The 16,666-nt window shown below is 39.4% G+C and overlaps 2 protein-coding genes across 2 annotated transcripts; one reads left to right on the forward strand and one right to left on the reverse strand.

Moving 5' to 3' along the window:
• Nucleotides 1–7: 7 nt before the first annotated feature.
• LOC122762831 (protein lifeguard 3-like) lies at nucleotides 8–3,670 on the reverse strand. The gene is made up of 11 exons (XM_044018023.1): nucleotides 3,397–3,670; nucleotides 3,243–3,310; nucleotides 3,090–3,154; nucleotides 2,935–2,988; nucleotides 2,776–2,826; nucleotides 2,637–2,676; nucleotides 2,428–2,465; nucleotides 2,227–2,314; nucleotides 1,765–1,860; nucleotides 1,583–1,636; nucleotides 8–580 (listed from the first exon to the last, which is right to left on the reverse strand). The coding sequence occupies exons 1-11, from the start codon at nucleotides 3,668–3,670 to the stop codon at nucleotides 431–433; spliced, it is 978 nt and encodes a 325-aa protein (XP_043873958.1). The 3' UTR covers nucleotides 8–430.
• A 3,276-nt stretch (nucleotides 3,671–6,946) lies between these two features.
• On the forward strand, nucleotides 6,947–16,202 carry pnkd (PNKD metallo-beta-lactamase domain containing). Its single transcript, XM_044019621.1, has 9 exons — nucleotides 6,947–7,134; nucleotides 7,526–7,641; nucleotides 8,193–8,305; nucleotides 9,057–9,115; nucleotides 9,224–9,316; nucleotides 11,475–11,638; nucleotides 11,749–11,835; nucleotides 12,031–12,146; nucleotides 13,586–16,202. The coding sequence occupies exons 1-9, from the start codon at nucleotides 6,980–6,982 to the stop codon at nucleotides 13,760–13,762; spliced, it is 1,080 nt and encodes a 359-aa protein (XP_043875556.1). The 5' UTR covers nucleotides 6,947–6,979; the 3' UTR covers nucleotides 13,763–16,202.
• The last annotated feature ends 464 nt before the right edge of the window (nucleotides 16,203–16,666 follow it).

The raw sequence follows: 16,666 nt of genomic DNA on the forward strand, positions 1-16,666 counted from the left end.
ATTTTTTTGTTGCTGTTATACCCTTGAATTAGGATCACTTTATTACAGATTAGTAACAATATATACATACAGTAAATACCACTTCCTAAAACAATGAAGGCAACATTAACATATAAAATAATTTACAACTATACAGGCTGCAAAGCTTAAGAATCTCTCCACATAATTATACAATTGGGTAAATAAAAACTCTGAATCCACTTCCCTGTCATGGAGTGCAAGAAGAAATCAAAGTGCTCAAGTGTTTTGTCATCAGCATATATACAGATTAAAATTTACAGTAGTTAATTCAGTGGTTGAGTAGCTAAATTTATAAATGATTACGAGTAATAGTACTTGTACTTGTACTTGTGTGCATGTAGCACTGTTTCAGAAGACAAATACAATATAACTGCGTTTACAAACGAGGTCTGCTGTACCCACAGGCTTATTATTCAGTCGCGGCTCCGCTGACTTGAAGGATGAAGAGAAAGATGTGAACAATGTCAACATAAAGAGAGAGCGCTCCATAGATGTACTCCTCAGGGCTGATGGCCAACTCCCGGTTTCCAATAAGAAGTTGGGTGTTGTATACCAAGAACTGGTGAAGTGAAGGAAAAGAAAGTTCAAATGGAGGAATACATGTTCATCTGCCTGACATGTTTGTTGAATACAGTGGGAAGCTGCAGGCAAGTGTTGTGCACTTGTTATTTTGTCAACTAAAATACTGTAGCTACATAAGCACTATAAGTCAGTGAGTCTGTCCAAAACTTGTCTGTACCCTGTTGCAGAATTGTTGCAACATTGGCAGTAATCCTTATGTTTCCCTGTATAAATGATTCCTTTGAAATCTATTTTTCTTACCACTATTTGGCCAAAAATTGCCTTTAGTCCACAATTGACACTAAGAGTCTGCATCCACTTTGGCTGAATGCTAACATGCTCACAACAATATGAATATTCTTAGTCTAAATATTGCAAACGTTAGTTAATAATCCTACAATTGAATAGTGACATTTTGATCTGTTAATAGTGCTAAATTAAAAGTTGGGCGATCACCAAATTACTACATAAGAGGAGCACACAATGATAATTTGACTCTATTCCCAAATTTTTTTTGGCAGTCCACCCGAAAAAATTGCTGAGAGACATTTACACTAAACCACATAATGTATGAGAAACCTCGTCGGAGCACAAGAGGACAGATGAGCAGACCTCTAATGTCACTACAAGCCATCAGTTGATGCATCCATGAATATCTGTTTACATAGATTTAACAGCTGTTGAGATGCTTTGGGACTATGGTGGCGGATCGTTTGCTTTCCATGAGTTAATGTAAATAAAATCTAAAAAATATATGAAGAGAGAACTTGAATAAAATTAATGACTACCATACACAGTAGCACTCTCAGATCCAAACACTGATTTGCCATCACTTATATTAATTTAGTCAAATTACCATGTCTGTTTTCTGAGCACCTTTGTGTGCAAACCCCAATGGTATTAAGTTCCTATGAATACTAATAGTTTCCGGGTGTGCGGACTATTATGTCTCCTGTTATTCAGCAATAACCAATACAAAGTTACGGGAGTCCCAACTTACTAGAGTGTAAACAATGGCTCCAATTGCAGCGTAGAGCATGTGCAGCCAAGGGACCTGCAGAGTGACACAAGAAAGGCCTTTGAATGTGAAGTCAAGTCGCACAGATGCAGCCGCTCCTCACACACACACACACACAGAAAGAGAAATGTGTTGAATATTGACGCGAAAGGTTTGTTTCTCACATAGTGGAAGGTGAGGACGACTGCTGTAACGATCCCTAGGATCATAAGCAAAATGGAAGCAACACAGAGGAGGCCGCCGCATGAGGTGAAATCCACCTGGTGATGAGGAAAAAGAAAGGGAAGTTAATTGGCTTAAAGCCACGCGAAAGAGGAGTCGGGATCATTTGAAAGAGGCTTTAAGTTTGAAATAATACCAACAGCATACGACGATGATAATGATTATAATATAATACAGTAAATGTCACGCAGGAGACTAAAAAAATGTAACTTCATCAGCTTGGGTTGCATCAGACAGAGAAGTTGGATTCACATCTTATCCCAGAATGTTTTAAATATTTAAAAGGGACTCAGTGCCTCATTGTAATGTGAGACAAAGGCGTTCTTTTACACCAACAACAAAGACATCCTCTGACAAGCCACAGGCTACTGAGCGACAAAGACACAGTTCACATCTCTGTCTACCTTGGTTTGGAAGCAGAAGATTGTGACAGCTATACAAACTAGCGCTGTTATTCCCATGGCGAGGAGCACTGCTTTTGTGTCATAATAGCTGTAAAAGACAGACATCACAATTTAAAAAAAAGAAACATATACATGATTGTGAATATGTACTCTCTTTGACAATTTGTGGTGCAATGATTTGAGTTGGAGACCAAAACAAACCTTGAAATTGTTCCAGACATGTAAGACAAGGCGAGAGTCTGCAAGATCAAACATGAGAAGTATGCGTCATGACAGACAGAGTGGGCTTTTGGTTCTTTCTTCTACCTGCTGCCTGTGTTTGACTTTAATTTCTAGTCTTTAGCTCGGACACTGTCTTACTCCCAACAATGTATCTGCAATAATGGATCTGCCTTGTAATCTATACTTACAAATACTCCCAGCAGAACAAGATTCCATGGGAAACGTCTCCTAATCCAGAAAAATGTAAAATATTACTGGGTTTGACACAGACATGAAATAGTGCATCTGTTTTTTGACCTACTCAAAAAAAAAAAAACGGTTGCTCACCTTGGCTCTTTGCAGCAGATGAGAATGCAGTACACCATAAAGTAAACCACACTATGGAGGGATATATAGCACATTGTGAAACATGAGAATAACGGCACTGGCAAACTGTTAACGACTGCATGGCTGCTGCTCTTGTTTTGTTCCTAGAATGTAACTCACAAAGATGCCCAGTAGATGCCAGGATATTTGATGACAAACAGCCTCACTGGGTCGCTGCGAAAGCACAGAACATGGCATTGTTGCTCATCGTCCAACAGACGCAGTAAGTGAGATGGATTATTGCAGTGGGGCACAGACAGCATAGGGACACTTACACAAACGTAAAGACGGCAACGACTGAGAAGGTGACGGCAAGCTGTGTTGTTAAAATTAAGTAAACCTGCACAAATGCACAGAAACAAGACGTGTCCTTTGAGTACATAAGAAAGTTGATCGTTAGTCCAAACAATAAAGACGAAAATCCTTACCTTTCTGATGAAGGCGTGTCGGATTGATGTGCTCTCCCACTGGCTGCTGAACAGATCCTCCATGTCTCCTGCAGAATTAGTAAGTAAAGTTTACTTGATCTAAATGTAATGCAGGATGTGATTTAACAGAAGTCCTGTGTCATTTCCTCAGAACCTGAGTTGGACGCGACCACTCCGGCAGACAGAGTCGGCACTGTGGAGGGCATCACAGATGGAGAGAAACCAGGGGCTGCCCACACGCCGGCCTGTGGGGAGATGCCATCCTGGCCCCAGTAGCCAGGTTGGCCGGGGAACATGCGAGGACTGGCGCTGTAGGAAGGAGGTGGTGGCAGAGGGGAATCGTGGAGCGGGTGGTTGGGGTAGTTTCCATACTTGGGTCCGTGTACTGCCTCCTCATACGGAGGAGGACTATCCACTTTAGAGGACATGACCTTTTGCTGGATCACCTGTAAGACACAGAGTATGTGGTGACTCATACTGGACATGTAATACCCATGCTTGGGTTGACTGTTCAGTATGACGTGTACACTAATTCCAGTTAATTGTTATGTAGTTTGTAAGTTTTTTGAAGTAGTTTTTTTTGTGTGTGTAAAATCTACAACAAACTTAAAGGGGAATTCTGGGATTAATTAATAAATTAACAGAAACTCAAATAAAGTAAAGCAAATTGACATTTTGGCCTAATAACTTATTGTGGTTTTTTAAAAATTTTTTTTACAATATTAAAGTATTATTAATGTTAAGTTATAGTGTAGTTTTCACGTGTTTGATCATGTATACGTTATACTGTATGTAATGTAAAAGCCCAATTTGGGAGTTGCAAACTAGCAATAGCTATAAACTCAATGTACAGCGCATCAGTTGCATTATTTGTATTTGTATTAACTGTATTGTCCCTAGTTAAAGAAAGTTCTTTACTATTCTAATAATCCAAAAAGGTTCATAGTGTCTTCATGGTAATATCATTGAGCTTAAGTTTTGTGCGGTCTAACAGAAAAATACGGTTTTTTGACCACTTCCTGTGATCTTCCTCAGAAGGGTCATGTGATGTTACATGTTTTTTTATAAATGTGGTTTTGAAAGTGAAAAGTACTTACAAAAACATAGAATGGGTTCAGCAGATGGCCTTGTTGACTAGTGCTTCAGTCATGTTATGAGACTCTTACACAGTTTGAGCAAAAACAAGCACTTTTAATGGACATAACACAGAATGTTGCAGTTTCCCAGTAGGATCTCACTGTAGCCTCTGCTGCCGGGTTGCGGCTGCTTTCTGTAAGTACTACTCACTCACACAGCTACATTTATAAACATAGGGCCCAGGTTGAAAAATTCCCCTTCTTATATAATAAAAAAGATGAATTCAGTATTATTTTGTGAAAAAATAATCTACGTACTAAACCAATAAACCAATCAGCCACATCAGTGAAAGGAGATTCAATGTTTTTCATTTGCGGGCTGTGAATAAAAAACTAAAGGTTCAAAACAAGTTTGAAATGACATCACAGATGGTTAACGATGATCTAAACGGGGGCACAGACAAACACTGCTCTGCCAAAACAAAACAACCAGTTACCTGTTCATTGTTGTCACTGATCAGTGTCAGTGCTGTATAAATCAACCCAGTCATACAACAAAAAAATCTACAGACACAAGTGACACAAATGAGACAATAATAATCCTAACTTACCTGGTGGCTTCAGCCTGAGGTGGGAGCGCGGTGCCCTTTAGTTTTGTTTCTCCTTGGAGCTTTTGCATCTCCACAGGGGGATGTCATCTTTGTAATAGGATATGCTCAGTGAAACGCACACTGTTACTGATGTGTCTCGGAGACTGGCTGCTCAGGCTCCCATACAGAGTGATTAAAATACAAAGAAAAAAACAAAAAAGTGGTGTGTCGCATGTTGCATATTTTATTTTCCTATGTGAAGTCTAAATAATGATACAAACAGCATAGGCGCTGTATTCTTTTTTTTTTATGGAAGAAAAACTTGCATGCTACAAAGGTAAAATGGAAAATGTTGGATTTAAATGTCATAACTTTATATCACTGTTGTTAAACTAGTCTGGAATTGGAATAGTGTAACGTGTCAGGTATCCAAGGCCCAACATATAGAGATGAACAACCATTCACTCTCACACTCACACCTACGGAAAATAATTCTAATCCCTAATGCATGTTTACAGACTATGGGAAGTAGCCTGAGTACCCATTAGGAGGTCATTAATTGTAACATAATAAATATAATTAAAAACTAACTAGACACTTCTCTCCAACTGGATTTATGTACTGACTGAACACAGTAAATGTGTGGTGACAGTTTCACCTGTGCCATAAACAAGCAACAGCGATTGTAAAACACAATGAGCAGCAATTAGAAAATGAACTTTAAAACATTACACATCGCTAGAATGTGCTGAATAACACCTATAGTTACTGAGAGAGAACTTAATTGCACCAGGGGAAACTATAAATATACTGTGTATATCATCATGTTTCACAGCATGCTTCAGTTAATTGGGAAAAGGCAAGTGGCCATCAATAATCTGAACAATAGTCTAGCCACCATACAACAATAATAATAATAACAATAATAAATTCACTAAAGAGAGTATAACTGTAGGGTTAAAACAACTCAATAGTTTTGTCTGCTCTGTTTGCTTGGATGAAGACTACTGAGTCAAAATACATTGTTTTTTTTAGGACAGACATCCAAGAATGAATAAAGAAAGGATTTTTGATATATTTATTCTGACATCAGAGTGTCTCAGATACACCGGAAGCTCTGGACTGCCACGGATTCTTCATAAACTCTTTCTCAAGACTGAAAGGACAGTCATTCCTGCAACGTTTGAATGCTCTAATTAGGTTGTGTTCTCTAGATGTAACTTTAATGTCTATCTTGTAGAGTACCACATACTATGGTGTTATTAAAGGCAATAAACACCCTGAGCGAAACATCGATAGCAGTGAGTGAGACACACACTCCAGTAAGAGATGAGAAGGGACCAAGGACTGATAATCAGAGGAAAAGCTCTTTTGACTGTTTTGAGATGAGGTGTCAAACTCGTGACCCGCAGTCCACAACAAATTCATATAGCTTATGTTGTTTATATTTCTAGCAACTTTTACTCCATCATATTGCCTAAATAAATTGTTTACTTTCACTCCATGTCACTTGTTACTACCGAATAAAATCAGAAGAGTTTATATAAAGCTTTTCTTGTTTTGATGTGCTGCTTTACTCTATAGTTTTGCCATTCACACATCTTTCATACTCACTCACATGTGTTCAATGTGTCTTGCTCAAGGACACACATAGACTAGCAGAGCCAGGAATTTGACCCACAACTTTCCACTTAAAGGATAATGCACTCTACCATTGAGCTATCATGGCCTCATTTTGTTTATTACTTCTAAAACGTACATTAAAAAAAAGTACATTTTATGTCAGAATATTACTTTTGATACTTGAGTACAGTAAATGCCATATACTTTAAGACTTTTACTTAAGTAATATTATAAAAAGTGACTTCAACATCTACCAAAGTCATTTCCTTGTAAGATATTTGTACTTTTACACAAGTATCCCTTGTGTAAAAGTAGACTTTCTAGACGTCATTTGAGCTTGAGACCCCTGGTCGAAAGTGTTTTGTTTTTACTTGTACTACTCCTTTAATGCCCTCGCTTCCGGGTTTGGCGCGTCTTCTTACGTCATCACGTTCCGCTCGCGGAGGCCATGGTGCCTCACGACTGGATAATGCTGCTTGCTGCCGCATCCTTCCTGTGTGTCTTGTGTTTGTTTGTTCGGTTCAGACGCTCCGTGAAACTGCTGTGGAGAAAATCACTCAGCGGGATAATGGCCCGTACGGAGAAGCCCCTGTTCCGAATCGCGTGAGTGAAACACGACAATGTTTAAACTATGAATGCCTTAATGTCGGCGTGCAGATTAGCAACGTCTAGCCATTTGTATGAAAACGGTTTTACCAAACTCCATTCAAATATCATGTTATTTAAATTTACGGAGCTCGTCGACCAAAGCAACCCCCACTCTTGTTTTGGTCCAAGGCATCTCCTATTATCCTGTTGAACGGTTTGTTTATCCGGCATACATGTTAATCACAAACATGAGACGAGGAGCAGGAGATTTAAGACCGTCATCTATCATTTTTACATTAAATTTAAGATGGTTGCTTTGAAACTGGAAATCCCAAGAATTCATCCACATGTTTAGTCCGTGTAATCCCATTAGTGGTTTGGTAACTGTTGGTAACTGTTTTATTAGGTACACACTCTACACCAGGACCAGACTGGGCTACCTGTACTACAAGAGACAAATGAGGAAAGCCCGGGAACAGTATCCTACTGGACATTCCACAGCTCGCCCCATGGAGTTCAATGGTGTGTAATGTGCTTTACAGTTTATTGTGTCAATTCAGTGTTATATCCTTCAAACACAGGGCATTGCTGTCATACATTACAATCATACAATCAATTGGCAATCATAGAGCGATACATCACGATATCTGTCAAACTGAAGACAACAAAATGTCTGTGAAAACTAAGAAGTGCAGGATTTCTCTATGTATTCACAACTTGGAAAACAAAGTGCATTTCTTAACGTTGCTTTCTTCACCGTTATCCCGCTGTAAACTCCCTCTTCTTTGGCCACGTGACTTCCGCCAGAGTTTCCCTCATTTATTTGAGAAGACATGAAGTGAAACTGGCAGGGACTGTTTACTTCGCGCCTTAATTTGTCTGTTAAATCATCGATATTTGCCCGGGCAAATGGATAATCGCATTGCACGAGGAAGGACGATGATATATCACCAAACCTATAGATGTTTTGACCCACCCCTACTACACATAATACCTTAGCTCTACTACATATGTTATTCTACCACTCCAGGATAACGTTTAACATGTTTTGTCATCTCTTTGTCTGCCCGCAGATATCAAAATAATTCCAATCCCAGTCCTGTCTGACAACTACAGCTACCTTGTAATCGACACAGCCTCCAGTGTAGCAGTTGTTGTAGATCCTGCAGACCCTCAAAGTGTCCAGGTAAACAACGCGTTTACTGTGTTTTATTTCATTGTCATCATGTCACTTTCTTTTTTCCTGACTCTTATTTTCCTCTGCTGGGGCAGCAACTTCACTTGGCAAATATGTCATTGGGATTTGTCCGACAAAAAAAATGTGATGGAGCATTACTGCACCACACTGTCAAAACACGGATGACTCTGATGCAAGGATGACAACTTAAAGATAGGAAATGTGCTTGTGATTTGTCAGTCGAGACGTTTCAAATGTCAGTTTGAAAACTATTTGTTCAGCCCCACTGCACGTAACTTCTGAGCTCTTATTGCTGCACAATCTAGGTTTTTAAAAAAAACATGTTCTTTGGTGTACCACAGTTTTGGATTTCAATGAAATGTATATAGATATATAATTAAGCAAGTCCAGTTGCCTACAGCTAACTACTGATTTAGAAATGAAAATTCATATTTGTGGGTATGCTGTAGTTCTAGTGACGTGATTCTTGGAAAAACACTTATTTAAAGTAGTTATGTGATAATTATGGCTACTTCACTTTTCGGTGCCGCGTTTGCTTCCCCACAATCAGAGGTCTTTAAGCCACATTTATAGCTGTTGATTGTCAATAGCTGTAGTTATTTTTTGACATTGTATCCTACCCTGTGTCAGCAGTATGTAGTAATTTGCAGCTTAATGGGCATTTGAATAAATAATTGCCGATGTGTTGATTTAATGTGGTGATTGATTGGATTCAACAGCACTTAACGTAACTTTTCAGGCAGTCCTTGAGGCAGAGGGAGTGATGTTGGAAGCAATACTCTGCACACACAAGCACTGGTGAGGTTTATTGGTTTCTTTTTCTATAGGGTTGATGGAGCAAAAGATTGGAACACATTATGTGCATATAACACATTTCAAAAACTCTCCTTAACCTTCCATTTACAGGGATCACAGTGGCGGAAACAAAGGGCTGAAAAAGCTTCACAGCGCATGCCGTGTTTATGGACATGCAGCTGATAACATTCCTGGACTTACGCAGTAAGTTGTTGTTGCATACGGCAAGCTGCTTCTCACACAATCTCTCCCCCCAGTGTTTTTTTTCACCCTGTCAGACTTGGCACCCGCAGCAGCTAAATCATGGAATGGTAAACAGCTGTTATTTCCGGAGGTCTGTGACCTAAAGAAACTCACAGCTTTTGTTTAAAAAGTAGTTGATGATTCAGTATTGAACACTAGAGCACTAAAAATAACAACAAAACAGTGTTTGCCCCATATAGTGCAGTGGATTTATACTATTAATTAATTTAAATACATATTTATATTGTTGAGTCACATCCATATTTGTGGTTCCTTTATTAAAGTTATCTCTCACTGTGACACATCCCTGTCGGTTCGAGACCATAAGTGAGATAGGGGATAAGACAGAGCACATGTTCGACTGAATATCAGATTTACAACTTAAACTGACAGTTTGTGACCCAAAGGCTAATAGTTATGAAGGCTCAGGATGCGTACATATCTAAATTTAAACTACCTCTTCACGTTCTATAAGAAAACACAATAAATGTATAGTATTCTTCGGTTAGGTGAACTCTCAAGTCACTCAGTCAGGATTCAGTTACAACTCTGGACTAATGCTAAATGGAACATAATGGACTTGTTAGTGATATGCTAATTGAATATTTAACTAGAAATGTTGACTTTCTGGGCATGATGGATAACTTGGATGCACATTTCTCACCAAATGAAAATCCAATATTCAGCCACATCTTCGTAAATATACTGTATTTAATATTTGGAAAATTAGACACAAGGAAATCTAAGGGAGTGAATTTGGTGTAGCTGATGAGCTGTACTCCTCGTGCCAGGCCTCAGTCCGAGTGAATGGGGATGGTTGTGTCAGAAAAGGCCAAATCAACGTGCAAAGTGAGATGAAGGCAGATGATCCGCTGAAGCGACCCCCTAAAGACAGAGGCTCAGTTAGTATAATTTTACACAGTTAGTATGATAAGTTTGTACCTGTTGATACCTCATTTCTATATACCTTGTCCTCTATAGTCTTATTTACTCTTGGACATAAAGACTGACTGTGATCCAAGGTCCATGAACTGAAGTGATCACACTGTGCAGGGACATATTTAAAAAGTAACTCACATTGCAGTTCATCAAGGTTCTGTGCTTCAGCCCAGTAAATCTGAAATAAAATAATGGACACTAAATTAAAGTGCCAAGTCTCACCTTTAATGTGAGAAGGGTCACGTCAATATGTGAAATAACACCATGTGAGATATGGCCTCTTTTAAAATATATAGTGCTCAAATCGCAGGGGTTCCAAATAATTGGACGCTAGCCTGCAAATATTTCTTGGTTGAGCTGTGTGTTGTTTCAACATTATTTTGTACCCTAAAACCACACACTGGGTGTAGTTGTCTGTCAACGTGAGAGGAGAGACGACTTTATGACAGTGCAAGTGAAGAAGCCAAATTGCAGGGAAGAAAAGTTCAAGAAGTGCTGGTGTTGCTGGTTTGCCAATAGTTGTGAAAACCCAGGTGCACAAAGGAAATCTAGAAAACTGACTTTTCTTTTCTTTTTTTTAATTAAGAATGTATGAGCAACATTCAGGAACAATAGTCTCAATGAAATGGAGAGCATTGTGAAGGGTCAAGGTTTGAGGATGCATCATTCTTTTTATGGTATGGTCATAATAGCAGGGGCAAAGTTCTATAAACAGATGAAACCAACACCTCGTCTATTAAACCTGGTGGTGCTTGAGTTATGACGGGCATTTATTTATCATCTCACTGATGATAGAAGCAGGGCAGGGTGAAACTTTGACTGGTCAACAATCTTAAACATTGGGCCAAAGCAACCAGGAGTCATGTTTGACTTGATTTGTCTCCATCTAAATACTTTTAAACCACGTGTATCGGCACAAACGTCTTGTCTAGATTGACATTATTCAAATGAACGCTGAAGTGTTTATGGTCTAAAGTGTAGATACTGGAACAATTTCAGAAAGACCTGAATTAAATGCATTTGTTATTGTCATAGACATTTCTTTAATTTCTTCTTACCTATTTTTCTTTTTTTGGAATGACCAGATGATAAGATCGTCCCTCATTGCGTAAAGATTTCACAGCTGGGAGCAGAATGGATTCTTATTAACATGTGAGAGTTTTTTTTCTGTGTTTCTCAGCCCTCTCTCACACAAGGACTCTATAACAGTGGGACGTTTGCACTTTAAAGTCCTCTTCACTCCTGGACACACAGTGGGCCACATTATCTACCTCCTGGATGGCCATGCAGTCGGCGGCCCATCCAGTCTCTTCTCCGGTGACCTGGTGTTTCTCTCTGGATGTGGTGAGTCATGAGAGTAATCCTACCAATTCATTTATTCTGATTATTGACTCCAAAACTACTTAAAAAAATAAAAACTGTTCACAGTGCCTGCTTCTGCTTCTGTTTTTCAGGGAGGATGTTTGAAGGCAGTGCAACAACAATGCTGTCATCTCTGGACACAGTCGCCTCCTTAAGTGATGATACACTTTTATGGCCCGGTAGGAAAATGTCACTCGTCACAGACTTGGTTGTCAGTGTTTGAGTCACGTGGTGGTTGTTGTTGTTGTTGTCGTTGTTTTGAATGATGTGCAATTATGTACAGACTGTGGAGCTAGCTGTGTAAGCTCATAAGTATGGATATGGATTTAGTAACACCTCTTTTTTTCCATTTGTGTCCACTGGCTGTCCCACAGGTCATGAGTATGCTGAAGACAACTTGCTGTTTGCTGCCGAGGTTGAGCCACGCAACGCCACCAGAGAAAACAAGTATCAGTGGGTGCTGCAGCAGCGAGGCCAGAAGCTGTGCACGGTGAGAATGATGCATCGCTATTGTTATGCCTCTCAAGAACAACCATCTCGACAAGGACTCATGTTGTCCAGCACCTGAGAAGGAAGGCTATTCACCTTCATATAGTGTTTGTGTTGTGAGTGCCCCGAGAATCTGCTCTTGTCCTACTTCCTCCTCTTTCAGCCTCTCGCAGTTGAGTCTTGCTATGATACCGTCTGCAACAGAGCAAAAGTTCAGTGCTGAGTGAAGCTCCTTTCTGGAATTTAGATGAGTTTTTATCTGGCATCAATACAACATGGCATAGAGGAAGCGTACTGAGTTTTGCCAACTTTCTTTCCCAAAACTTATTAAATGGCTATATGGTCTTCTTCTGCAGTGTGGGCATGACCTGTACATGAAGTGTCACTTAGTAACGTTTTTTTTTAATAAGTGAGCCGTTCTAACTAATAACCTCTGTTTGCGTGTGGACAGTGTCCCCACCAATATTTGGAGAAAGCCAGAGACGAGAGTGAGCGAGCAAGTCACAGAGGAGTCTAGAGAGAGTGAGAGAGAGAGTGCAGATGATGTGTTGTCCTGACAACGGAGCAGTGACTTTTTAGGGCTGTCAGCTGTCCAGACCAGGCTTGGACAGAGATTCTAAACTGTACCGCCACAACAGAGAGGCGGACAGGGCGTTGGCGTAACACAGCCAAGAGAAAAACATGACCAAAGAGTTTGATTAATTATTAATTAAGAGTTTTATTTACCATTACATGGTTCTTATATTTGTATATTGAATATTTATTTTTCATTGTAGTTATTTTTATTTTTTACAAATCTTCTGTTTGTGTCTTGTAAATGTGTACAACTGCTCTATGTGCCTTTAAAATTGAAGAATAGAGAATTAATATTTTTTGAGTGTCCTCTTCATTGAACCCATCCTAATTACACACCAGTAGTGAACACACACACACACACACACACACACACACACACACACAGCACCAGGAGCAGTAGGCAGCACTTATCTGGGACACCCCAGTCCTTGGCCTGTCCCATGATTGAACCAGCAACCTTCCGATTACGAGCCCAGTTCCTTTCCTCTTGCTCATGGCCAATTGCCGCAGAACATCCGATTAACACTTGAAGTCGTATTTTCTTTATCCACCATTAACCTCTGTAATCCAGGTTATCACCTGCCTGTGTTGGCAAACACTCTAGACTTTGCTCTGGTAATTGCATACCATGGAAAAGGAAAGAAAGAGGTGATTTTATTGTTAGTGTTTAATGTGCTGCATTGGTTAATTTGAGGCAGAGAAGGGCAAACACATGATACGTTAAGTTGGCAGGAATCCCTTGTTAACTGTAATTCTGTTCTGTGAGTATTCATCACTGTGGCCACCAGAGAGAAGCATTGCACATCAGTTTTAAAGAGAGCACATGTAGCTTCTTGACCATTGTGTCCACTGCTTCATTTTCAGTGTCCCTCCACTATCGGGGAAGAAAAGCAATACAATCCATTCCTGCGCAGCCACTCCGCTGAGCTCCATGCGGCCCTTGGCCTCCAGCAGTTCCAGGATGAAGACTGGACCCAGTTCAGGGCTCGAGTGCTGGAGGAGCTGCGGAAATGCAAAGACCACTTCAATAGGAGTAGGTAGTACTACAGAGAAGTCCACTACACAGCGGGGGGAACTGAACCTTGCAGTGAACTCTCCGCACAGTGGCACAAAGGTAGTGGTTAAAAAAACAAACAAACCCGCTGATCTCTGATGTACTATTAAATTCCCTGACTGGTTTTGAATGTTTCAAGATTATTAAGGCTTGTTTTTTTTTGTTTTTGAAACCTTTGTCAACTTGTTTTAGTGATTGCATATTCATATCAATAATCCTGTTATCCATCCTGAGATGGACTTAGAAATAGCATTGCTAATTCATAGCCTCTAAAACATTGAGGCGGTAGTTAAAACCTGGTTTCCCGTTCTAATGTGTGAAATGCAGGGTGAGAAGTCACCTGCGCGCGACAGATTAATCAGTTACTGTAGGCTGTGTGTTGTTTACTCCACCGTCTGGTTTATTTTTAGGATCAATTGTTTTGCTGGTTTCATATTTATATACTGCTGAGGAGTAATTGCCTTCTCCATGGACTGTGTGAGTTTGTGACGAGGGTTTTTAGGGAGTGACTGTTTGTTTTGTTTTTGAAAATCATTAAATCAGTTCATTATAATGATCTTATTCTGGGATGTAGTGCTGTGGAGCTCAACAAAACGAAGTAGCTCAATCTGAGAATATTAATGCTGCACAGCATGAAACAAGAACAAATAATAATGATAATAATAATAATAATATTAAGATTAAGTTAAGGCAACCTTCCAGGCTTGATTGCTAATAGTGGTACACTTATGCCACTAGCCTGACTCGCCTCGGCACGGTTATTTTGCTTTTCCATTAGTGACAGTATCTGGTACCCGGTACTTTTTACTACCTGCTCAGGCAAGGTTCCAAGCGAGCTGAGCCAATACAATGGGTGATTGGTCAGAGTGCCGTCACAGGAACATGCATGAGCAAGACTTCAGACACGAGAATCAAACCGAACAATGCTGCTTAACTGTAGATCAGTTAAAAAGACTTAAAAAGCCTGAAAACATGGGTTAATCTCCGACATTTAGCAAGTCTAAAATCTCAATACTTAACAGAGGAGTCTGGTGTATTTAGTGACGGCACTGCTGAAACCCTGCGATCGCCAGTGACGAGCAGCATCATAAACTGTGCTGCTGTGCTCCGGAAGCACAGGAAGTACTGAACTAATCTTTTTAATTTACTGATTCTAATGATTCAGTACATCGAAAATAACTGCTTTACAAGTCACTAGTTTGTGTGAGTCACGGCAGTTGAATGCAGCATTGCTGTGATGACTCCGCCCACATTGAAGAAGGTACTATATTGTAATGGAAAACCAACCAAACCGCATAGAGTTGAGCCGAGCCAAGGCGGTACTTTAAATCTTCATTAATAAATCAAGGTACTTTTTGTAAAAGCCAGCACAAAGAGTGGTAAAGTCTGTCCACTACCCTTTGATGTGATGATGTTTGCTGTATCTAAGAGCCAATTTTCTTCTGACCCTTGTCTTGTTCATGGTGCTTGTTATTTGTCCACTAACCTGAATTAGTGGAATTATAATAATTGTATAATTGTAACACACATGGAAGCACAAACGTATCGCTAGTGGGCCAAAGGTGAAACTTTTTTTTTATTTTGTTTTATTTTGCCAAACTAATTGTACATTTTAGAATTGTATTTTTGACGCCTTTGTACTGGCATTACATGAACAGTAGCCTTCTCCACAGAAAGGTATTACATTGTAGTACATGAAATAGGACTGAATTGTTAAAGTGATGATGACATTAGTTCATTTAGATAAATGCCAACAGTGATGATTATGCTAAATCAACTTGCAGAATGTTTTTTGGAGTTTTATTTCTAATATGAGAACACTATTTCACAGTGACATTCAAATTAAAACCAAAATTACGCCTATTTTTAATATATTGAAGGGTTTATAATACTGTGACATAATACACTGGCAGAAAGTATATCGTGTAATAAACATTTTCATCAGTTGCATCTTGCATGTCTTTATGTGGCTGTTTTGTTGTTGTTGTTTTTCACAGCTACATAAATCAGCCTCTGTTTACGTGATGATGGGTCAGAATGTAAAGTAATAAACGTTGAAACTTTTGAGGAGACGTGAATGCGCTTCACCTTCGTTGCTCCCACCAAAGCATCATGTCCCCTGGTGATTCTTTCGCTAAAATGTTGCCTTGTTTGATGCAGATTCCCCATCTTATTTGCATATGTTTGAGTCAAAGAACACCACCGCACGTTAGACTGTTTTACCTTAGGTTACATTTTAATGAGGAAATATGAAGGCAAGCTCCTGCGTTATAGCCGTGTATGATATTTGTTGTCATTTTGAATGTTCAAAATTGACAGCCGAGTTATTCTTGCCGGCGCTGTAACTTCCCACCACTCAACTAACAACATAACTGACGCAAAGTATATTTTAAAGATAAACTTCTGTCAATAAAGATGTGCAATAACTGTTGGATTACAAGGTTTTGTGTCTATGGCCCATCTCCACTGCCATATTTTTAATCCTCATAAAGGTACAATGAGAAGTCTATTGGACAATGAGAGATTTTATTTTATTTTTTTAAACTATTAAGATTATAATTCCCTGAGCGATCCAAATCTATGAATGCACTATGAAGCACAGTTGCTTATGAAGCACATAAAATATATAATTGAAAACAGGAATCATAGCAGCTGCTGCCTTAACGAACATAAGCATAAGATCTTAATATGAAAACCTATTAATTCATTCACGTTTCTACTGCTTTATCCTCCACATGAGGGTCGTGGGGGGAAGCTGGTGCTAATGCCAGCTGACATAGGAAGAAAGACGCGGTACACCCAGTTTCTGCTCATAAACCCTCCTAAATTGTACTCACTAAACCTTTAAGTTGTGTGTGTTTGGCAGATAATTTAACAGTAAGTAATAATAC

This window comes from Solea senegalensis, linkage group LG2, assembly GCF_019176455.1.
Source record: "Solea senegalensis isolate Sse05_10M linkage group LG2, IFAPA_SoseM_1, whole genome shotgun sequence".
Taxonomy (NCBI): domain Eukaryota; kingdom Metazoa; phylum Chordata; class Actinopteri; order Pleuronectiformes; family Soleidae; genus Solea; species Solea senegalensis.